This window comes from Trichomonas vaginalis, chromosome V, assembly GCF_026262505.1.
Source record: "Trichomonas vaginalis G3 chromosome V, whole genome shotgun sequence".
NCBI lineage: Eukaryota > Parabasalia > Trichomonadida > Trichomonadidae > Trichomonas > Trichomonas vaginalis.
The window spans coordinates 28,257,942-28,281,313 of NC_067207.1; the positions used below are offsets into that span (position 1 = coordinate 28,257,942).

Below are 23,372 nucleotides of genomic sequence, written 5' to 3' on the forward strand. Positions count from 1 at the left end.
CTCGACAGAGGCAACATTCGATATGAAAGTTTCCTCTGTCGAGAAACTTCCTCACACCTCAAGAGATGCGAAGAACTTTTGACAGGCAAAGTGCAATATTGATAGGTGATTGCACTTTGCCTGTCACATACATCTCGACAGAGGCAACATTCGATATGAAAGTTTCCTCTGTCGAGAAACTTCCTCACACCTCAAGAGATGCGAAGAACTTTTGACAGGCAAAGTGCAATATTGATAGGTGATTGCACTTTGCCTGTCACATACATCTCGACAGAGGCAACATTCGATATGAAAGTTTCCTCTGTCGAGAAACTTCCTCACACTCAAGAGATGCGAAGAACTTTTGACAGGCAAAGTGCAATATTGATAGGTGATTGCACTTTGCCTGTCACATACATCTCGACAGAGGCAACATTCGATATGAAAGTTTCCTCTGTCGAGAAACTTCCTCACACCTCAAGAGATGCGAAGAACTTTTGACAGGCAAAGTGCAATATTGATAGGTGATTGCACTTTGCCTGTCACATACATCTCGACAGAGGCAACATTCGATATGAAAGTTTCCTCTGTCGAGAAACTTCCTCACACCTCAAGAGATGCGAAGAACTTTTGACAGGCAAAGTGCAATATTGATAGGTGATTGCACTTTGCCTGTCACATACATCTCGACAGAGGCAACATTCGATATGAAAGTTTCCTCTGTCGAGAAACTTCCTCACACCTCAAGAGATGCGAAGAACTTTTGACAGGCAAAGTGCAATATTGATAGGTGATTGCACTTTGCCTGTCACATACATCTCGACAGAGGCAACATTCGATATGAAAGTTTCCTCTGTCGAGAAACTTCCTCACACCTCAAGAGATGCGAAGAACTTTTGACAGGCAAAGTGCAATATTGATAGGTGATTGCACTTTGCCTGTCACATACATCTCGACAGAGGCAACATTCGATATGAAAGTTTCCTCTGTCGAGAAACTTCCTCACACCTCAAGAGATGCGAAGAACTTTTGACAGGCAAAGTGCAATATTGATAGGTGATTGCACTTTGCCTGTCACATACATCTCGACAGAGGCAACATTCGATATGAAAGTTTCCTCTGTCGAGAAACTTCCTCACACCTCAAGAGATGCGAAGAACTTTTGACAGGCAAAGTGCAATATTGATAGGTGATTGCACTTTGCCTGTCACATACATCTCGACAGAGGCAACATTCGATATGAAAGTTTCCTCTGTCGAGAAACTTCCTCACACCTCAAGAGATGCGAAGAACTTTTGACAGGCAAAGTGCAATATTGATAGGTGATTGCACTTTGCCTGTCACATACATCTCGACAGAGGCAACATTCGATATGAAAGTTTCCTCTGTCGAGAAACTTCCTCACACCTCAAGAGATGCGAAGAACTTTTGACAGGCAAAGTGCAATATTGATAGGTGATTGCACTTTGCCTGTCACATACATCTCGACAGAGGCAACATTCGATATGAAAGTTTCCTCTGTCGAGAAACTTCCTCACACCTCAAGAGATGCGAAGAACTTTTGACAGGCAAAGTGCAATATTGATAGGTGATTGCACTTTGCCTGTCACATACATCTCGACAGAGGCAACATTCGATATGAAAGTTTCCTCTGTCGAGAAACTTCCTCACACCTCAAGAGATGCGAAGAACTTTTGACAGGCAAAGTGCAATATTGATAGGTGATTGCACTTTGCCTGTCACATACATCTCGACAGAGGCAACATTCGATATGAAAGTTTCCTCTGTCGAGAAACTTCCTCACACCTCAAGAGATGCGAAGAACTTTTGACAGGCAAAGTGCAATATTGATAGGTGATTGCACTTTGCCTGTCACATACATCTCGACAGAGGCAACATTCGATATGAAAGTTTCCTCTGTCGAGAAACTTCCTCACACCTCAAGAGATGCGAAGAACTTTTGACAGGCAAAGTGCAATATTGATAGGTGATTGCACTTTGCCTGTCACATACATCTCGACAGAGGCAACATTCGATATGAAAGTTTCCTCTGTCGAGAAACTTCCTCACACCTCAAGAGATGCGAAGAACTTTTGACAGGCAAAGTGCAATATTGATAGGTGATTGCACTTTGCCTGTCACATACATCTCGACAGAGGCAACATTCGATATGAAAGTTTCCTCTGTCGAGAAACTTCCTCACACCTCAAGAGATGCGAAGAACTTTTGACAGGCAAAGTGCAATATTGATAGGTGATTGCACTTTGCCTGTCACATACATCTCGACAGAGGCAACATTCGATATGAAAGTTTCCTCTGTCGAGAAACTTCCTCACACCTCAAGAGATGCGAAGAACTTTTGACAGGCAAAGTGCAATATTGATAGGTGATTGCACTTTGCCTGTCACATACATCTCGACAGAGGCAACATTCGATATGAAAGTTTCCTCTGTCGAGAAACTTCCTCACACCTCAAGAGATGCGAAGAACTTTTGACAGGCAAAGTGCAATATTGATAGGTGATTGCACTTTGCCTGTCACATACATCTCGACAGAGGCAACATTCGATATGAAAGTTTCCTCTGTCGAGAAACTTCCTCACACCTCAAGAGATGCGAAGAACTTTTGACAGGCAAAGTGCAATATTGATAGGTGATTGCACTTTGCCTGTCACATACATCTCGACAGAGGCAACATTCGATATGAAAGTTTCCTCTGTCGAGAAACTTCCTCACACCTCAAGAGATGCGAAGAACTTTTGACAGGCAAAGTGCAATATTGATAGGTGATTGCACTTTGCCTGTCACATACATCTCGACAGAGGCAACATTCGATATGAAAGTTTCCTCTGTCGAGAAACTTCCTCACACCTCAAGAGATGCGAAGAACTTTTGACAGGCAAAGTGCAATATTGATAGGTGATTGCACTTTGCCTGTCACATACATCTCGACAGAGGCAACATTCGATATGAAAGTTTCCTCTGTCGAGAAACTTCCTCACACCTCAAGAGATGCGAAGAACTTTTGACAGGCAAAGTGCAATATTGATAGGTGATTGCACTTTGCCTGTCACATACATCTCGACAGAGGCAACATTCGATATGAAAGTTTCCTCTGTCGAGAAACTTCCTCACACCTCAAGAGATGCGAAGAACTTTTGACAGGCAAAGTGCAATATTGATAGGTGATTGCACTTTGCCTGTCACATACATCTCGACAGAGGCAACATTCGATATGAAAGTTTCCTCTGTCGAGAAACTTCCTCACACCTCAAGAGATGCGAAGAACTTTTGACAGGCAAAGTGCAATATTGATAGGTGATTGCACTTTGCCTGTCACATACATCTCGACAGAGGCAACATTCGATATGAAAGTTTCCTCTGTCGAGAAACTTCCTCACACCTCAAGAGATGCGAAGAACTTTTGACAGGCAAAGTGCAATATTGATAGGTGATTGCACTTTGCCTGTCACATACATCTCGACAGAGGCAACATTCGATATGAAAGTTTCCTCTGTCGAGAAACTTCCTCACACCTCAAGAGATGCGAAGAACTTTTGACAGGCAAAGTGCAATATTGATAGGTGATTGCACTTTGCCTGTCACATACATCTCGACAGAGGCAACATTCGATATGAAAGTTTCCTCTGTCGAGAAACTTCCTCACACCTCAAGAGATGCGAAGAACTTTTGACAGGCAAAGTGCAATATTGATAGGTGATTGCACTTTGCCTGTCACATACATCTCGACAGAGGCAACATTCGATATGAAAGTTTCCTCTGTCGAGAAACTTCCTCACACCTCAAGAGATGCGAAGAACTTTTGACAGGCAAAGTGCAATATTGATAGGTGATTGCACTTTGCCTGTCACATACATCTCGACAGAGGCAACATTCGATATGAAAGTTTCCTCTGTCGAGAAACTTCCTCACACCTCAAGAGATGCGAAGAACTTTTGACAGGCAAAGTGCAATATTGATAGGTGATTGCACTTTGCCTGTCACATACATCTCGACAGAGGCAACATTCGATATGAAAGTTTCCTCTGTCGAGAAACTTCCTCACACCTCAAGAGATGCGAAGAACTTTTGACAGGCAAAGTGCAATATTGATAGGTGATTGCACTTTGCCTGTCACATACATCTCGACAGAGGCAACATTCGATATGAAAGTTTCCTCTGTCGAGAAACTTCCTCACACCTCAAGAGATGCGAAGAACTTTTGACAGGCAAAGTGCAATATTGATAGGTGATTGCACTTTGCCTGTCACATACATCTCGACAGAGGCAACATTCGATATGAAAGTTTCCTCTGTCGAGAAACTTCCTCACACCTCAAGAGATGCGAAGAACTTTTGACAGGCAAAGTGCAATATTGATAGGTGATTGCACTTTGCCTGTCACATACATCTCGACAGAGGCAACATTCGATATGAAAGTTTCCTCTGTCGAGAAACTTCCTCACACCTCAAGAGATGCGAAGAACTTTTGACAGGCAAAGTGCAATATTGATAGGTGATTGCACTTTGCCTGTCACATACATCTCGACAGAGGCAACATTCGATATGAAAGTTTCCTCTGTCGAGAAACTTCCTCACACCTCAAGAGATGCGAAGAACTTTTGACAGGCAAAGTGCAATATTGATAGGTGATTGCACTTTGCCTGTCACATACATCTCGACAGAGGCAACATTCGATATGAAAGTTTCCTCTGTCGAGAAACTTCCTCACACCTCAAGAGATGCGAAGAACTTTTGACAGGCAAAGTGCAATATTGATAGGTGATTGCACTTTGCCTGTCACATACATCTCGACAGAGGCAACATTCGATATGAAAGTTTCCTCTGTCGAGAAACTTCCTCACACCTCAAGAGATGCGAAGAACTTTTGACAGGCAAAGTGCAATATTGATAGGTGATTGCACTTTGCCTGTCACATACATCTCGACAGAGGCAACATTCGATATGAAAGTTTCCTCTGTCGAGAAACTTCCTCACACCTCAAGAGATGCGAAGAACTTTTGACAGGCAAAGTGCAATATTGATAGGTGATTGCACTTTGCCTGTCACATACATCTCGACAGAGGCAACATTCGATATGAAAGTTTCCTCTGTCGAGAAACTTCCTCACACCTCAAGATGCGAAGAATTTTGACAGGCAAAGTGCAATATTGATAGGTGATTGCACTTTGCCTGTCACATACATCTCGACAGAGGCAACATTCGATATGAAAGTTTCTCTGTCGAGAAACTTCCTCACACCTCAAGAGATGCGAAGAACTTTTGACAGGCAAAGTGCAATATTGATAGGTGATTGCACTTTGCCTGTCACATACATCTCGACAGAGGCAACATTCGATATGAAAGTTTCCTCTGTCGAGAAACTTCCTCACACTCAAGAGATGCGAAGAACTTTTGACAGGCAAAGTGCAATATTGATAGGTGATTGCACTTTGCCTGTCACATACATCTCGACAGAGGCAACATTCGATATGAAAGTTTCTCTGTCGAGAAACTTCCTCACACCTCAAGAGATGCGAAGAACTTTTGACAGGCAAAGTGCAATATTGATAGGTGATTGCACTTTGCCTGTCACATACATCTCGACAGAGGCAACATTCGATATGAAAGTTTCCTCTGTCGAGAAACTTCCTCACACCTCAAGAGATGCGAAGAACTTTTGACAGGCAAAGTGCAATATTGATAGGTGATTGCACTTTGCCTGTCACATACATCTCGACAGAGGCAACATTCGATATGAAAGTTTCCTCTGTCGAGAAACTTCCTCACACCTCAAGAGATGCGAAGAACTTTTGACAGGCAAAGTGCAATATTGATAGGTGATTGCACTTTGCCTGTCACATACATCTCGACAGAGGCAACATTCGATATGAAAGTTTCCTCTGTCGAGAAATTCCTCACACCTCAAGAGATGCGAAGAACTTTTGACAGGCAAAGTGCAATATTGATAGGTGATTGCACTTTGCCTGTCACATACATCTCGACAGAGGCAACATTCGATATGAAAGTTTCCTCTGTCGAGAAACTTCCTCACACTCAAGAGATGCGAAGAACTTTTGACAGGCAAAGTGCAATATTGATAGGTGATTGCACTTTGCCTGTCACATACATCTCGACAGAGGCAACATTCGATATGAAAGTTTCCTCTGTCGAGAAACTTCCTCACACTCAAGAGATGCGAAGAACTTTTGACAGGCAAAGTGCAATATTGATAGGTGATTGCACTTTGCCTGTCACATACATCTCGACAGAGGCACATTCGATATGAAAGTTTCCTCTGTCGAGAAACTTCCTCACACCTCAAGAGATGCGAAGAACTTTTGACAGGCAAAGTGCAATATTGATAGGTGATTGCACTTTGCTGTCAATACATCTCGACAGAGGCAACATTCGATATGAAAGTTTCCTCTGTCGAGAAACTTCCTCACACCTCAAGAGATGCGAAGAACTTTTGACAGGCAAAGTGCAATATTGATAGGTGATTGCACTTTGCCTGTCACATACATCTCGACAGAGGCAACATTCGATATGAAAGTTTCCTCTGTCGAGAAACTTCCTCACACCTCAAGAGATGCGAAGAACTTTTGACAGGCAAAGTGCAATATTGATAGGTGATTGCACTTTGCCTGTCACATACATCTCGACAGAGGCAACATTCGATATGAAAGTTTCCTCTGTCGAGAAACTTCCTCACACCTCAAGAGATGCGAAGAACTTTTGACAGGCAAAGTGCAATATTGATAGGTGATTGCACTTTGCCTGTCACATACATCTCGACAGAGGCAACATTCGATATGAAAGTTTCCTCTGTCGAGAAACTTCCTCACACTCAAGAGATGCGAAGAACTTTTGACAGGCAAAGTGCAATATTGATAGGTGATTGCACTTTGCCTGTCACATACATCTCGACAGAGGCAACATTCGATATGAAAGTTTCCTCTGTCGAGAAACTTCCTCACACCTCAAGAGATGCGAAGAACTTTTGACAGGCAAAGTGCAATATTGATAGGTGATTGCACTTTGCCTGTCACATACATCTCGACAGAGGCAACATTCGATATGAAAGTTTCCTCTGTCGAGAAACTTCCTCACACTCAAGAGATGCGAAGAACTTTTGACAGGCAAAGTGCAATATTGATAGGTGATTGCACTTTGCCTGTCACATACATCTCGACAGAGGCAACATTCGATATGAAAGTTTCCTCTGTCGAGAAACTTCCTACACCTCAAGAGATGCGAAGAACTTTTGACAGGCAAAGTGCAATATTGATAGGTGATTGCACTTTGCCTGTCACATACATCTCGACAGAGGCAACATTCGATATGAAAGTTTCCTCTGTCGAGAAACTTCCTCACACCTCAAGAGATGCGAAGAACTTTTGACAGGCAAAGTGCAATATTGATAGGTGATTGCACTTTGCTGTCACATACATCTCGACAGAGGCAACATTCGATATGAAAGTTTCCTCTGTCGAGAAACTTCCTCACACCTCAAGAGATGCGAAGAACTTTTGACAGGCAAAGTGCAATATTGATAGGTGATTGCACTTTGCTGTCACATACATCTCGACAGAGGCAACATTCGATATGAAAGTTTCCTCTGTCGAGAAACTTCCTCACACCTCAAGAGATGCGAAGAACTTTTGACAGGCAAAGTGCAATATTGATAGGTGATTGCACTTTGCCTGTCACATACATCTCGACAGAGGCAACATTCGATATGAAAGTTTCCTCTGTCGAGAAACTTCCTCACACCTCAAGAGATGCGAAGAACTTTTGACAGGCAAAGTGCAATATTGATAGGTGATTGCACTTTGCCTGTCACATACATCTCGACAGAGGCAACATTCGATATGAAAGTTTCTCTGTCGAGAAACTTCCTCACACCTCAAGAGATGCGAAGAACTTTTGACAGGCAAAGTGCAATATTGATAGGTGATTGCACTTTGCCTGTCACATACATCTCGACAGAGGCAACATTCGATATGAAAGTTTCCTGTCGAGAAACTTCCTCACACCTCAAGAGATGCGAAGAACTTTTGACAGGCAAAGTGCAATATTGATAGGTGATTGCACTTTGCACTGTGTCACATACATCTCGACAGAGGCAACATTCGATATGAAAGTTTCCTCTGTCGAGAAACTTCCTCACACCTCAAGAGATGCGAAGAACTTTTGACAGGCAAAGTGCAATATTGATAGGTGATTGCACTTTGCCTGTCACATACATCTCGACAGAGGCAACATTCGATATGAAAGTTTCCTCTGTCGAGAAACTTCCTCACACCTCAAGAGATGCGAAGAACTTTTGACAGGCAAAGTGCAATATTGATAGGTGATTGCACTTTGCCTGTCACATACATCTCGACAGAGGCAACATTCGATATGAAAGTTTCCTCTGTCGAGAAACTTCCTCACACCTCAAGAGATGCGAAGAACTTTTGACAGGCAAAGTGCAATATTGATAGGTGATTGCACTTTGCCTGTCACATACATCTCGACAGAGGCAACATTCGATATGAAAGTTTCCTCTGTCGAGAAACTTCCTCACACTCAAGAGATGCGAAGAACTTTTGACAGGCAAAGTGCAATATTGATAGGTGATTGCACTTTGCCTGTCACATACATCTCGACAGAGGCAACATTCGATATGAAAGTTTCCTCTGTCGAGAAACTTCCTCACACCTCAAGAGATGCGAAGAACTTTTGACAGGCAAAGTGCAATATTGATAGGTGATTGCACTTTGCCTGTCACATACATCTCGACAGAGGCAACATTCGATATGAAAGTTTCCTCTGTCGAGAAACTTCCTCACACCTCAAGAGATGCGAAGAACTTTTGACAGGCAAAGTGCAATATTGATAGGTGATTGCACTTTGCCTGTCACATACATCTCGACAGAGGCAACATTCGATATGAAAGTTTCCTCTGTCGAGAAACTTCCTCACACCTCAAGAGATGCGAAGAACTTTTGACAGGCAAAGTGCAATATTGATAGGTGATTGCACTTTGCCTGTCACATACATCTCGACAGAGGCAACATTCGATATGAAAGTTTCCTCTGTCGAGAAACTTCCTCACACCTCAAGAGATGCGAAGAATTTTGACAGGCAAAGTGCAATATTGATAGGTGATTGCACTTTGCTGTCATACATCTCGACAGAGGCAACATTCGATATGAAAGTTTCCTCTGTCGAGAAACTTCCTCACACTCAAGAGATGCGAAGAACTTTTGACAGGCAAAGTGCAATATTGATAGGTGATTGCACTTTGCCTGTACATACATCTCGACAGAGGCAACATTCGATATGAAAGTTTCCTCTGTCGAGAAACTTCCTCACACCTCAAGAGATGCGAAGAACTTTTGACAGGCAAAGTGCAATATTGATAGGTGATTGCACTTTGCCTGTCACATACATCTCGACAGAGGCAACATTCGATATGAAAGTTTCCTCTGTCGAGAAACTTCCTCACACCTCAAGAGATGCGAAGAACTTTTGACAGGCAAAGTGCAATATTGATAGGTGATTGCACTTTGCCTGTCACATACATCTCGACAGAGGCAACATTCGATATGAAAGTTTCCTCTGTCGAGAAACTTCCTCACACCTCAAGAGATGCGAAGAACTTTTGACAGGCAAAGTGCAATATTGATAGGTGATTGCACTTTGCCTGTCACATACATCTCGACAGAGGCAACATTCGATATGAAAGTTTCCTCTGTCGAGAAACTTCCTCACACCTCAAGAGATGCGAAGAACTTTTGACAGGCAAAGTGCAATATTGATAGGTGATTGCACTTTGCCTGTCACATACATCTCGACAGAGGCAACATTCGATATGAAAGTTTCCTCTGTCGAGAAACTTCCTCACACCTCAAGAGATGCGAAGAACTTTTGACAGGCAAAGTGCAATATTGATAGGTGATTGCACTTTGCCTGTCACATACATCTCGACAGAGGCAACATTCGATATGAAAGTTTCCTCTGTCGAGAAACTTCCTCACACCTCAAGAGATGCGAAGAACTTTTGACAGGCAAAGTGCAATATTGATAGGTGATTGCACTTTGCCTGTCACATACATCTCGACAGAGGCAACATTCGATATGAAAGTTTCCTCTGTCGAGAAACTTCCTCACACCTCAAGAGATGCGAAGAACTTTTGACAGGCAAAGTGCAATATTGATAGGTGATTGCACTTTGCCTGTCACATACATCTCGACAGAGGCAACATTCGATATGAAAGTTTCTCTGTCGAGAAACTTCCTCACACCTCAAGAGATGCGAAGAACTTTTGACAGGCAAAGTGCAATATTGATAGGTGATTGCACTTTGCCTGTCACATACATCTCGACAGAGGCAACATTCGATATGAAAGTTTCCTCTGTCGAGAAACTTCCTCACACCTCAAGAGATGCGAAGAACTTTTGACAGGCAAAGTGCAATATTGATAGGTGATTGCACTTTGCCTGTCACATACATCTCGACAGAGGCAACATTCGATATGAAAGTTTCTCTGTCGAGAAACTTCCTCACACCTCAAGAGATGCGAAGAACTTTTGACAGGCAAAGTGCAATATTGATAGGTGATTGCACTTTGCCTGTCACATACATCTCGACAGAGGCAACATTCGATATGAAAGTTTCCTCTGTCGAGAAACTTCCTCACACCTCAAGAGATGCGAAGAACTTTTGACAGGCAAAGTGCAATATTGATAGGTGATTGCACTTTGCCTGTCACATACATCTCGACAGAGGCAACATTCGATATGAAAGTTTCCTCTGTCGAGAAACTTCTCACACCTCAAGAGATGCGAAGAACTTTTGACAGGCAAAGTGCAATATTGATAGGTGATTGCACTTTGCTGTCACATACATCTCGAAGAGGCAATTCGATATGAAAGTTTCCTCTGTCGAGAAACTTCCTCACCCTCAAGAGATGCGAACTTTTGACAGGCAAAGTGCAATATTGATAGGTGATTGCACTTTGCCTGTCATACATCTCGCAAGGGCAACATTCGATATGAAAGTTCCTCTGTCGAGAACTTCCTCGAAACTCCATTTTCTTTAGAACTACAATATCTTAACAATTAGCTCATCAAAACACAACCTATTAAACTTTAATTTTTACTTTTGTTTTTTTTACAATAATTGAACTAAATTTTTTTTTTCAAATTACTCCCACACTGGGAAAAGTATTTTTAACTCAGATGTTGCCAGCCTCTTCATCATTGCATTAACAAGTGCTTTGACTCAGAGGTTGCCAGCCTCTTCATCATTGCATTAACAAGTGCTTTGACTCAGAGGTTGCCAGCCTCTTCATCATTGCATTAACAAGTGCTTTGACTCAGAGGTTGCCAGCCTCTTCATCATTGTAAAAATGTATTACCGCTTTTTTTTTTAATTCAATCGTAACATCTCAATTATCCCGCCAAAAATTATTGGGTCTAAATTGGTTTTTATTATTATTATTTTCAGAAACAAACTAACTTGTTTTTTACGAATTTATCATTCATAAAGTCTTTATGATATATTTTCAACTTATAATGAATATGAAATTATAATTGTTATTTTGAAAAAAAATTATTCATGATCAATTCATGATTTAACCAGTTCCTTCAAATTAGGAGAGCATATTCAAATATAATCGCTCATTAAAATCAATTTTTATGTTTTTTTTTAAATCGAAATTATCTCATCATAAACCATGCAAACTGACTATTTGTTCTTATCACCATGTTACCAATATCAGAATTGTCTTTACAGCCAAAATTTCGCTCGATAAAAGTCCATCCAATAGTGAGATAATTGAGCAACTAACATTTTTCCATATCACAAAAACCTCCGCCATAAAATTTTTTATTTTTGAAATATAAAATTCGATTTTCTCAAGAACCAACAAAGAAACATTCACAAAATTTTAATAATAATATAAGGATAATATTTACTATTTATTGGTGTTATTATCTTTTTCTAAAAACTTTTCCTTCCCCTATTTTGGGGGGTGAATACACCTTTTTCCCGCGAATACACCTTTTTCCCGTACCTATATTTTCATAAATCAGTTAAATGATGCCTCAAATCAAAGAATTTTGGTAAAATTGGAAATGCATTGTGGATTGGATCTCACTGTGCCACACTTATTATATTAAAAATTGCATCTAATATTTTCAATTCTCGATAATTCGAAATATTGAAACAAATCTCTTAAGAATTCCCACACAGTCTGAGTGTAAAAAACTGTTACTTGATGCAACTATTTATGCTATTCATTGTGTGTTATGAAGAGAACAATTTCTAAATGTCTGGGAAGGTGTTGTAGTTTGTTGGCAGATTATTTTCCAAAATATTAGTAGATCTCATCAAAAGTGATCTACTCATTAATATATGATTTTGCTTTTGTTTATGAAATTGAGATCTTTACATATCATATTCAGATAATTGAAAGAAGAACCGCAAATGTTATGAATAAAATTGGAAATATATGGAATGATTGTTAATCTATTTGATGGAACTGTATTGAAATTTTTTTGGAAGTGTATGTCAAAAGTGACATGTTTTGTGGTAGTTTACAAGAATTTTGTCACTTTTTGGATCCTCTCAAATAACGCTTTATTTGAGACAACATTTCTCAGTATAGCTTGTTTATTCAGATTTTCACTTAGAAAGTGTGAAAAATTTGCATTCAAATTTTTTTCATAAAAACTAAAAGTTAAGGGTGCACCCGCATGTACGTTTATTTGAGAGGAGGAGGATTACCCTCTCAATTTTGAAAGCTTCGTTAACTTAATATCTCGATGAATATTGGATTAAAATTGAATTTGCCCATACCAATATATCTGATACAATATCCTTAAGTTTTACTAAAAAGAATTTTTTAAAATCCCTGCAGATTCGGGGATTTTTAAATTTTTTGATTTTTTTCGAAAATTTTTCGGAAAAAAAATATTTTCAGAAGAGCCTTAACGGCTAAGTTTTATGTTTAATGTTGAGTATCAAAAAGAATGGGCATCTGATATAGCCATCATATATCCCAGAAGCAAATAAAAATTCTGACTTTTTAAGCATAAAAAATGAAATTTTATTTTTTGCAAAAAACAGGCCACCCGGATGTACGTTTATTTGAGAGGAGGAGGATTAAATTTTTGAAAGCACTAAAATTTTAAATATGCTAGTTATATAATAATATGCATTATTTTAAAAAATAAAAATTAAAGCACGTTAAAATCTTTTTTGATGAATTTTTACAAAAGCTACTCAGGATAATGCAAGATATGAGTAGTTAAACATAAATTTCAAATCAGATTTTACTTATAATAAATATTTTAAATTTCCGAAAATTAAGTTCAGATCGACTCTATACGTAGTAAATACTAAATAAGGTGCCAAAAACCTATTAAACAGTATCAAAACTATCAAGATTGTAATGTTTTTGAAGAAAAATTTATAGAATTATGGACTTCAAACAGATATTATGTAAATAAAAATAATATAATGAATTTATTTATTCGTATAATAGCAGTAATAAGTCGATTATTCACTTCTACTTCTGAGATTTGAATTTAATTTCGACAGAAAAAGAGATTCAAGAGGAAAATACTAGGGGATACAAACAGCCACCATGACAGGATTATTATGGAGCCAAGTTGTACTTTTTGATATTTTTAGAGTTTTACTACCTATTTAGGTACCAAGTTATTGCTTAAAAATTAAGGTTCTAAATTCTGAAGTTTACATGATCCCCCTGGTGCACCCTTAATGTCAATAGCATACTCTGGCTACACACAACAGTTTAAGCCACAAAACAAACTTAACAAAGACAATGCGAGAATTTCGGATGTTACTGCGAACCAGATGAATATCCAAGAGCCGATTATTAACATGCACCTTTCCTGCACAGATTTACCTCGTCTCGATCTTGCAAGCCCATCAGATCCTATGATTGTTATGCAAATTCCAGCTAACGGAACATATATTGAAATCGCAAGAACAGAAGTTATTTGGAATAACCCTAATCCTAACTTTGTCAAGGTTCTTCAAGCTGCCTACATCTTCGAAACACGTCAACCACTCAGATTCGCCATTTATGATGCCGATTCTGAGAAAGCTGCTCTCAAATCTCATGATCTGATCGGTTATGTTGATACAGATGTACAAACGATGGCTACAAACCTTGAGAAGAAGCAAGAATTCCCAATCCAATCACACAAATCTACAAAAGCTAAGCTTACAATTGTTGCAGAGCAAGTTACAGTCAATAATACAGTTCTTGACTTACAAATCGAAGCTGTTAAGATGAAAAAGATGCGTACATTCTCCAAGAACCAGCCATTCTTAATGATGTCCAAGCTTTCTGAGTCTGGAGTAAATATTCCAGTTTTCCGCTCCGAAGTTATTCCGAAATGCTACAGATGCACATGGGCTCCATTCAGAGTCTCACTCCAAGCAGTTGCAAATGGAAATGCTGACTGTCCGATCCTTATTTCCCTTATGGATAATCATGTTTCGAAGCCAGACCAAGTTATCGGCTCAGTTCAACTCACTGCCAACAACATTGTCGCAAGCATTGGCAAAGACATCGATGTCATGGACAAAAAGAACAAGAAGACTGGAATTATCAGAATCCGCTCTGCCAGAATCAAAAAGACCGCAAACCTCGTCGACTACTTGAAGGATGGACTTCAACTTAACTTAATTACTGCGATAGATTTTACTGGATCCAACTTATCACCAAATCAACCAAATTCACTTCACTACATCGCTCCAGGTGTCATGAACCAGTACGAATCATGCATCTGCTCCATCGGCGAAATTGTTTGCCCATACGATACCGATCAATTATTCCCAGTTTACGGATTTGGTGGATGTATCAACGGAAAAGTCGACCATTGCTTCCCTCTGACTTTCAGACCAGAGCAACCAAACGTCCAGGGCATGGCAGGAATCTTGGATGTCTACAGAAACGCAATCAGAAACGTTCAATTATCTGGACCAACGTATTTCGCGCCCGTAATCAGTGCTGCATCAGCCATTGCACGCCAGTCATTCGCACAATCAAGGACATACACGATTTTACTCATTCTTACTGACGGAGCGATCAATGATTTCGCACAAACGGCAAATGCGATTGTTGCTGCCTCTGATGCACCTCTTTCCATCATTATTGTCGGTGTAGGTAACGCAGACTTCAGCGCAATGGACGCTCTCGATGGAGATGAGAGAGGATTAAGAAATTCACAGGGAATTTACGCAAAGAGAGATATCGTACAGTTCGTACCATTCAGGAATTTCCAGGGCAATGCTTGGGGTGCTCTCCCTGCCGAAGTTCTCGCGGAAGTGCCAAAACAGGTCTCTGAGTTCTGCGAGAGCATCGGATACTTACCTGCGGCTTTGAGAAACTAAAAACACTTTTGACTATATTTATTCTTGAAAAAATTAAAACTAAAACAAATTTTTTACGGATATAAAAACTTGAAATTCTAATTTTTCTCGAAAAATCAAATCAAACTTAGCGGCAATCACTACTTGCATTGAATTAAGTTGACATTTAAGGGATTTTTCTCGATAATTCTGGATGATTATAAAACTCAAGATTGTATTTGCCGATTTTCTCCAAATTAAGTTTTCTCCATCTACATAAAATGTATAATCTGCATCTGGAGAGATTTTCCGCACCTTTGGACTAATATTCAAGTTATCAATTGTATTCATTCAAGATTTCACAATAGTGACAGCTGCGTTTTCATTTATGCGGTTAAATGATAGTACTCTAATCTTTTTGTGAAGATACATCTTTGAACCAATCAATTCTGTTTTGATCATTATGTAAATCCTTTTAAATGCTTGTATTAAGCTTAAATCATTGTAGACAGATTATTCAAAAGGTGTGAGTCTTTACTGAGTTACTCTTATTGGTGCTCCACGCCGATAATTATGACGGAAAAAGTGACTAAAATTTTGTAAACTGATTTTTGTTTCTCAGAAGAGAAAAAAAAATGAAAACTTCGAAATCATTAGCATCTGGAGTTCAACTGAAAACAATGGCAGGCAAGAAGATACAAGAAGCACATATGAGTATGCATTCTAAATCGCATACGCTCAGAACTCAAGCAAAAAAGTTAGAAACTGAACAAAAGCAACTCACAGACGAGCGTCTTAAAATTGATATCAAATTAGATAAAGTTAAGCAACAGCTCAAACAAATCAACGATCAGGATAAGCAAACATCAATTCAAGTTCAATCTACAGCTTCTTTGTCCACACAACAGCAAATCATTGAAAAAGAAAAATATTTCAACGAATTTCTTAAATCTATACTTAATGATTTGTCTAATCCTCCTTCTACTTCAGAGCCCTCAGAGTTTGATGATCTTGATGAAGAAGAACTTAATGCGCAGCTGGCTGTTCTCGATCTAGAAAGCACGCGCATTGTCCGTAGTGAGAGTACTCTTCAAAAGAACGAACATAATGATAGAATGTCTAGTTTAGTAAAAGATATGGAAACAGAAACTATCAAACACGAGACAGAAGCATTAGAACTTGAGAGTAAAGCCTCATCTCACATATGTCAACAATACGAAAGCGAAGCTACAGAGAAAATTTTAGATGAACGTTTAGTTGAGTCCCACAACCGGGCCAAACGTGCTATCGATGCACTTTCAGACATAGACATGCGTAAGAAGTCAGCCATTTTCAGACTAGAGCAAGCGAAAGCCCGTCGCGAGCAAGCCGAAAATACTTCCGTAAATATTACCGAACGAGAGGATGCATTAGCAGCGAGAGAAGCCGACGCAGACCGTACAATACGAGAAATGAAGATTCCTACCCAAGAAGAGGTTGAAACCGCGAAATTCCTTGCACAAAGCAAAACCATGAAATTTAAGCAACTTCCTATCTCTCCAGACCCCGTCGACCTTGTTATCAAGCAGTACGAGATTGTTCTCAACGGCGGTGAGCATGAATCCATCAGTTCAAAGTTGTCAAACCAACATTGGAGACTTTTCAAATTTGAAGAACACGAAAAGTGGAACAAACACTGGGAAGTTGAGAACAAGTTCATGAACGAGAAGATGAAAGAGTTCGAGAACCTCCCTAAGAAGGAAACACTCCAAAGAAGACTTGATGATTTGAAGAAATCGATCGATGAAACTAAAATCAACATTTCGAAGGCAATCAATGAATACGAAATCCTTGAAAAACCTGATTTCACATTCGACCAAAACATGTTGAAGACAAAGACACATTACGAATTGGTTGATTACCAAAAAGAAATAAATAACATTAATTCTGAATTACAACAATTATCACAGCGAAAGGCAGTTGCTGAGTATGAAGTAGAGAGACTGCGATCACTGCAACAAGCTCTACAACTCAATAATGAATACCAGGAATCAAAACAGGATTAAATTTAATAAAAAAAATTATTGTTTATTTTTTCTAAAAAAAATATTTTTTTATTTTTCTAACAATCATATATAGCGGAATAACAGATTCTACATGCACGAAAAATCTGACTTGGTGATGGCATCCTTACTGGTGTAATTATACCAGTATGATACGGTCTTCAATTCTGTTGTTTAAGGTTGAATTTCATTAATGCTTCATGTCTGTTGTCAGAAATTTGAATTAAAGTCAGATGGATCATTGTTCATTGATGAGATATCCTTTGTTTACTTTATAAATAAGTGCGTTATTTTTCTAATCTTCTTCCTGAGATCTATTTTAGATTTTAAAGCGGTGAAAAGATAAAGTATGATGTGTTTAAGCTATATTTACGATTTATTTTATTGTGAAATCTAGTTCACAAGTTAAAGAATATTAAACTAGAAAGTGATAAATGCTTACTTGGTGGAAAATATGCCAAAGCTTTTCAGCAGTCCATTCCCAGATACGGTTTTGCCTTCATTTGCCATCGTCTGGGACGTTTACCATCACCTTTTTCGAAGGTAAGAAAAAATATACAATATATGCACATTCAACGTTTTTTAATGAAGATAATATAGTGGAAATTGTTAGAAACAACATATATAATTATATTTCATGGTAAATTCATGTTTTGTGAAAAAACATTCAAATTCATTTCAAGATTTTTCCTGTGTTCTCTCGATTAAAATTGCAAATGAACAATAGATGTTCTTCTAAAATTTATTGAGAAATCTTGATTTCTACAATTATTCACTGGAATTTAATAGGATTTTTAGAAAACGACTTTCAAAATTTTTTTTCGATGAGCCAAGGTCTGACTGTTGATTTTGATTATATCGCTAACAACATTCAAACATATATCGAACAAGAGAATTTCTATGATATTGTAGATAAAGATGACATTCCAAAAGTATTAGAAAAAGCCAATCTTAATTCTCACGATTTCAATGCTCTTCTTTCTCAAGGTAAATCAAAATACAGTACACATAAACTATTTTGTTTTATTCGGAAATGCAATGTTTTAATTGATTCATTCGAAGACGCGATTAACGTTCTTAATTGCTACAAAAAGAACTTGAAACTCAAATCTTGTCGTTCATTAATTGATTACCTTAAGAAATACAACGCAAAAATTAATTCAAATTCAGAAGAAGTCACACAATTAAAATCTGAAATTCAAAACCTCAAATCAAAGATCGCTACGATGGAAAATGAAATCAACCAATACAAAAACGAAGGAAAACAATACAAAGACGAAATATCTAATCTTAATAACAAATTTAATCAAATTCAAACAGAAAATACAAGATACAAAGACGAAATATCTTCTCTCAATAACAAAAACAGCCAATTAAATCAATCTATCAATGAATTTGCAAAAATATGTGAAATTCCGTTGAATTCAAATGATTTTAAGTCAGTTTACAATTTCCTTAAAGAACTTTCAGATAAAGATGATAAACTGAAGATGTCTATTTCATGTGCAGTTGGATTAAGTGAAAAGAGAGATTCTGATCAAAATACTCCACTTCTTTATGCATGTTTTAATGGAAATCTTCAATTAACAAAATCTCTTATTGAAGGAGGTTGTGATAGAAATGCAATTAATGAATTCGGAAACAATTGTTTACTTAAAGCATCATTAAAAGGACATCTTGAAATTGTAAAATATTTAATTGGAGTTGGCTTTGATAAAAATTGGCGAACAAAAACAAATGGATTTAATCCAATTCTTATTGCATCATCATACGGTCATCTTGAAACTGTTAAATATTTGATAAGTATTGGTTGTGATGTAAACTCTAAACATAAACGTAATGCAAATTGTATTTACATTGCATCACAAAATGGCCATCTTGAAACAGTTAAATATCTTGTTTCAGCTGGAGGAAATCCAGATGAGAAAAATAATGAAGGAAGTTCTCCATTAATTATTGCATCATTTAATGGTCATCTTGAAGTAGTTAAATATTTGATTCAAATAGGATGTAATAAAAATGATAAAACAAATTATAATAGTTCTTCACTTCATTGGGCATCAAATAAAGGTCATTTTGAAGTTGTTGAATATTTAGTTTCAATCCGTGTCAATCTTAGTGACAAAGACGATGCTGGAAAAACTGCACTTGATTATGCGAAAGAGAAACAAAACGAGAATGAAAACTATAAGAAGATCATGAAACTTCTTCTTAGATCAGGTGCAAAATAATATCAATCCAAAATATTTTGTCAACACGTGAGTAAAATTTAATTTTATTAAACATATTATATCCATACTAACAAAATATGAGATTTTAAAATCTTTTGTTTAAGGTTGCATTAAATTTCTCATCGAATGTCACTGCGATAAAGATGCAAAGAGTTTTGTAGGAAAATGGCCATCATGATGTTGTTAAATATCTTGTCCCATGTGGATCTAATAAAGAAGCAAAGACTCCTTATGGATATACTCCACTTAGTTTTGCGTCATTTAATGGCTATCTTGAAGTTGTTCAATTTCTTATCACTGTTGGAGCTGATAAAGAAGCAATGAATAATGATGGATATACTCCACTTATTTTGGCATCAGAAAAAAGTCAACTTGAAGTTGTTGAATATCTTATCTCTGTTGGATAATAATGGACAAACTGCACCCCCATTTGCAAAACCTAATATGATCCAAATAATCTAAATGATTAAGGGTGCACTTACAACTTTCTGACATGCTATGGAAAAAATCAATCTATCTTTATTTTAATAGCAGAAAAGTATAGCTGTCATATTAGGTACTATATAGTGATTTACATATACTTTCTCCTGACCAAAAATATTACACACAATATAGATTATTGGGATAGAAAGTTTGTGTGTGAAAAAAATTGAGAGAATGTCAGAAAGTGGTAAGTGCACCCTTAATTACAATTATCTATTCATAAAAAAAATAAAATTTGAACTCTGCAATAATGGATTATTAACAAGTCATGAATATATGTTATTATTCAGAAGGTATTATACTTGACAACTCTATGCTACTGATAATTAAATAATTTATGAACAATCAATTCGCTGAAGTTTGATATTGCTTCTTAGGACACACTAATAGAAAACCATATAGGATAATTTTATAGCACAAGAATGACAAATACTAACAATCGCAAAGAGTTTGTGATATGGACCACTATATTTATGCTAAATATTTATTTGAAATCTGATTAATTTGCATGAATTTTTTCAATTTCTTGACTTAAAAATTATACAAAAAAGATTTGTTATAAAACTATTTTCATATATCAAAATTTAAAATGATATGGGCTTTAATGGTGTATTCCCCTTAGCAAAAAAAATATATTGAATTTACAACGAACGTTATTCAAAAATGACTGAGGAAGAAAAGAAGAAAACTGAATTGACACCTCAACAAATAAAAGAGGCAAAAGATGCATTCGATATCTTCGATCGTAACTCTGACGGTAAAATTAGCGAAAATGAACTCGCAACAGTCATGAGGTCTCTCGGTCAAAATCCATCACAGAAAGAAGTTAAAGAATTAATGTCCACTCTCGATTTAGATAACAGTGGAGAAATATCATTCGAAGAATTTTGCAGACTTTGGTGTGCTCAACTCGATGAAGTTGAAACAGAAGATGATATTGTTGATGCTTTTAGAGTTTTTGATAAAGATAGTCATGGAAAGATACAAGCTACTGAATTAATATCAGTACTTAAAGGTTTAGGCGATCCTATGACTCAAGAAGATATAGATGATATGATAGCACAAGCTCATCCTGATAAGGATGGCCTAATAGATTACGCAGAATTTGTTCATCGTATAATGAACTCTTAAATTCTCTCCTATACTATTACATATTTATTATTTGAATACTTTAAAGTGGATATACTTTTATATACTTTTTTATCAAATCTAGTGTACATGACTCAAAGAGGAATCAATTATTTTTTATAAAACAAAATTCGTTAATTTTGAAATCTCTTATAATTGAATTCAAACGTGATAAATCTATTAATTAAGGCATTTTAAAGCATGTTTGGTCACTGGCCCAATAAAAATTATTGAAATCGGATAGAAATTTTGCTACTGTCACTTTTTCAAAAATGGAAGATACAAGCATTCTTGACACGATCAACTTAGCAATTAAGAGTCAAGAAGAGATAAAAGTTCAACTTTTAGCCGAAATCGATTCGATTGAGACCGATAGTACAAAGCAAAAAGGGGATTCTGCGCCCCTAAAATTTTATCGATCGTCAATTGCTCATTTAAAGCAAGAAAAGCAATCACTCGATGACAGAATATATCAATACAAGCAAAGAGAATATCCAGCGCTTAAACAAAAATTACAAAGATTGACACAAAAGAATAACGCAATCGAAACAAGAATTTCCTACTTTAGAAAAATCCGCCAAGAAGATATTATCGCAAAACTAAGCTCTCCTGAAACTGCTTCAACATATATTCAGCAATTCACAGAATCCTTAAAGGCTGAGATCGCTGAACTTTCAAAGGAGGAAGAGTCAATCAATAAAAAGATTGAAGAGTCAAAGGATCAGCTCCATAGACTTCAACAAGAAAATCTTTCGATTAAACGCGAGACGGCAGCTTCTTCTTGGCAATCGGAGATTAACGATGAGGCGAAGCTCAATGCAACTACAAAGACAAAGCCGCGTAAACGATCAAGAACCTGCCAATATCGTCAATCTGCATATCTTCCTCCGGATCCACTCAGATTTTCACCACTCTTCTAAAATCCATGTAAACATGTTATTTATGTTAATTAGAATTTTTTTGTATATCATTTATTATATTTTTAGTTATACAAATACAGTTTCAGGACTGTTCTATGGGTTTAAATATCTAACAATTCGCTGGTACTTTACCCTTTGTAATTGTATCTAAATAATTTTTATTTTTTTGGTATGTTATTTAGAATGCGATGGATAAATCCAACTCTAGTTGATTATTATATCATGCACTATACATCAATGTTTCATATAATATTGGAGTTATGTTATTTGTGGATTTATTGATCTTTTTGAATTCATATAGAGAAAAAATGTGATGTTATTCATATAAAATTAACATAATCAGAAAATTACAGAATGTCTAAAGGGTTTGTCATATTGATTGCAATATAATTTGGTGAACTTTTTCTCTAATTTTAAAAATATTATCAATGAAAGTTTGTATTTGATAGCTATACATTCTTAGGTGATATATGAATAACAATTGTGATAGAAACAATAATTCAAAATGTGTTTTTGACATTATATGTAAATTTGCATCATAGACTTATTCATAAAGGCTATTTTATGAAAATTATATAAATTTTTTATAGAGTTTCACTCATTGTTGAGGCAGGACTATGATGGTAAGACTTTACATAGGAAAATGGGTTTATGAATAAACAATAGGTACTACGTAATGATTTATAATAACTTTTTCCGGACCAAAAATATTTTCTTTTTGACTTAGAAAATTGGGATAAAAAGTTTGTATGTCAAAAAAATTGAGAGAATGTCAGAAAACGATAAGTTCGCCCTTAATTGAATGTTAAGAACTTTCTCTGCATTAGGCTTGAGCGCAAATTGAGTTAAATTTAGGAATTAGACTAAAATTTAGATGTATATTTTGACTATTTGAAGTTTACAACATGTAATGTTTCTCTAAACCGGACTGTAGAATTGGAAATATATTTTTTCTCCATATGGGATCCTTAGATTGACATCAAATGAAAGAGAAACGTACAAGATGAATTTCTATCTAAATTGGGAAAAATGTTTTTGTTTTAAAGAATTATTTTTAGTAGTAGTAATAACAGTTTTAAAGAGTGCTTCAGCATTCAATATTTTTTGTTGTGTGTTGTTCTGTCAAGCGTCAGAAATAAATTATTCCTTAGCACCATGTTCAACTAAGAATCTAACAATATCAATTGAATTTTCCTTGATAGCAATAGA

The 23,372-nt window shown here is 37.0% G+C and overlaps 10 protein-coding genes and 1 pseudogene across 11 annotated transcripts, besides 8 other annotated features; all 11 read left to right on the forward strand.

Moving 5' to 3' along the window:
- Positions 1-198: 198 nt before the first annotated feature.
- Positions 199-480, forward strand: TVAGG3_0417760 (uncharacterized protein; the record flags this gene model as incomplete). The annotated part of the gene is made up of 1 exon (XM_051233314.1): positions 199-480. One exon carries the CDS (start codon positions 199-201, stop codon positions 478-480), a length of 282 nt encoding a protein of 93 aa, XP_051103044.1.
- A 4,668-nt stretch (positions 481-5,148) lies between these two features.
- On the forward strand, positions 5,149-5,661 carry TVAGG3_0417780 (uncharacterized protein; the record flags this gene model as incomplete). Its single annotated transcript, XM_051233315.1, has 1 exon — positions 5,149-5,661. The coding sequence occupies one exon, from the start codon at positions 5,149-5,151 to the stop codon at positions 5,659-5,661; it is 513 nt and encodes a 170-aa protein (XP_051103045.1).
- Positions 5,149-5,661: a mobile genetic element.
- A 116-nt stretch (positions 5,662-5,777) lies between these two features.
- TVAGG3_0417790 (uncharacterized protein) lies at positions 5,778-6,266 on the forward strand (the record flags this gene model as incomplete). The annotated part of the gene is made up of 1 exon (XM_051233316.1): positions 5,778-6,266. The coding sequence occupies one exon, from the start codon at positions 5,778-5,780 to the stop codon at positions 6,264-6,266; it is 489 nt and encodes a 162-aa protein (XP_051103046.1).
- Positions 6,267-7,761: 1,495 nt separating this feature from the next.
- Positions 7,762-8,061, forward strand: TVAGG3_0417800 (uncharacterized protein; the record flags this gene model as incomplete). The annotated part of the gene is made up of 1 exon (XM_051233317.1): positions 7,762-8,061. The coding sequence occupies one exon, from the start codon at positions 7,762-7,764 to the stop codon at positions 8,059-8,061; it is 300 nt and encodes a 99-aa protein (XP_051103047.1).
- Positions 8,062-8,426: 365 nt separating this feature from the next.
- On the forward strand, positions 8,427-8,708 carry TVAGG3_0417810 (uncharacterized protein; the record flags this gene model as incomplete). The annotated part of the gene is made up of 1 exon (XM_051233318.1): positions 8,427-8,708. One exon carries the CDS (start codon positions 8,427-8,429, stop codon positions 8,706-8,708), a length of 282 nt encoding a protein of 93 aa, XP_051103048.1.
- Positions 8,709-8,957: 249 nt separating this feature from the next.
- On the forward strand, positions 8,958-10,430 carry TVAGG3_0417830 (annotated as a pseudogene). The gene has a single exon. A coding segment is annotated over exon 1 (1,473 nt).
- Positions 8,958-10,695: a mobile genetic element.
- A 364-nt stretch (positions 10,696-11,059) lies between these two features.
- Positions 11,060-11,848: a mobile genetic element.
- Positions 11,414-11,845: a mobile genetic element.
- An 867-nt stretch (positions 11,849-12,715) lies between the features above and the next one.
- Positions 12,716-13,754: a mobile genetic element.
- A 3-nt stretch (positions 13,755-13,757) lies between these two features.
- TVAGG3_0417870 (copine family) lies at positions 13,758-15,401 on the forward strand (the record flags this gene model as incomplete). The annotated part of the gene is made up of 1 exon (XM_001310193.1): positions 13,758-15,401. The coding sequence occupies one exon, from the start codon at positions 13,758-13,760 to the stop codon at positions 15,399-15,401; it is 1,644 nt and encodes a 547-aa protein (XP_001310194.1).
- Positions 15,402-15,988: 587 nt separating this feature from the next.
- On the forward strand, positions 15,989-17,431 carry TVAGG3_0417880 (uncharacterized protein; the record flags this gene model as incomplete). The annotated part of the gene is made up of 1 exon (XM_001310192.1): positions 15,995-17,404. The coding sequence occupies one exon, from the start codon at positions 15,995-15,997 to the stop codon at positions 17,402-17,404; it is 1,410 nt and encodes a 469-aa protein (XP_001310193.1).
- Positions 17,432-17,533: 102 nt separating this feature from the next.
- Positions 17,534-17,638: a mobile genetic element.
- A 587-nt stretch (positions 17,639-18,225) lies between these two features.
- TVAGG3_0417900 (protein ubiquitination) lies at positions 18,226-19,664 on the forward strand (the record flags this gene model as incomplete). Its single annotated transcript, XM_001310191.1, has 1 exon — positions 18,226-19,632. The coding sequence occupies one exon, from the start codon at positions 18,226-18,228 to the stop codon at positions 19,630-19,632; it is 1,407 nt and encodes a 468-aa protein (XP_001310192.1).
- Positions 19,665-20,098: 434 nt separating this feature from the next.
- Positions 20,099-20,130: a mobile genetic element.
- A 155-nt stretch (positions 20,131-20,285) lies between these two features.
- Positions 20,286-20,318: a mobile genetic element.
- Positions 20,319-20,777: 459 nt separating this feature from the next.
- TVAGG3_0417930 (calcium-binding protein family) lies at positions 20,778-21,274 on the forward strand (the record flags this gene model as incomplete). Its single annotated transcript, XM_001310190.1, has 1 exon — positions 20,779-21,246. The coding sequence occupies one exon, from the start codon at positions 20,779-20,781 to the stop codon at positions 21,244-21,246; it is 468 nt and encodes a 155-aa protein (XP_001310191.1).
- Positions 21,275-21,515: 241 nt separating this feature from the next.
- TVAGG3_0417940 (uncharacterized protein) lies at positions 21,516-22,171 on the forward strand (the record flags this gene model as incomplete). The annotated part of the gene is made up of 1 exon (XM_001310189.2): positions 21,516-22,163. The coding sequence occupies one exon, from the start codon at positions 21,516-21,518 to the stop codon at positions 22,161-22,163; it is 648 nt and encodes a 215-aa protein (XP_001310190.1).
- Positions 22,172-23,372: the final 1,201 nt, after the last annotated feature.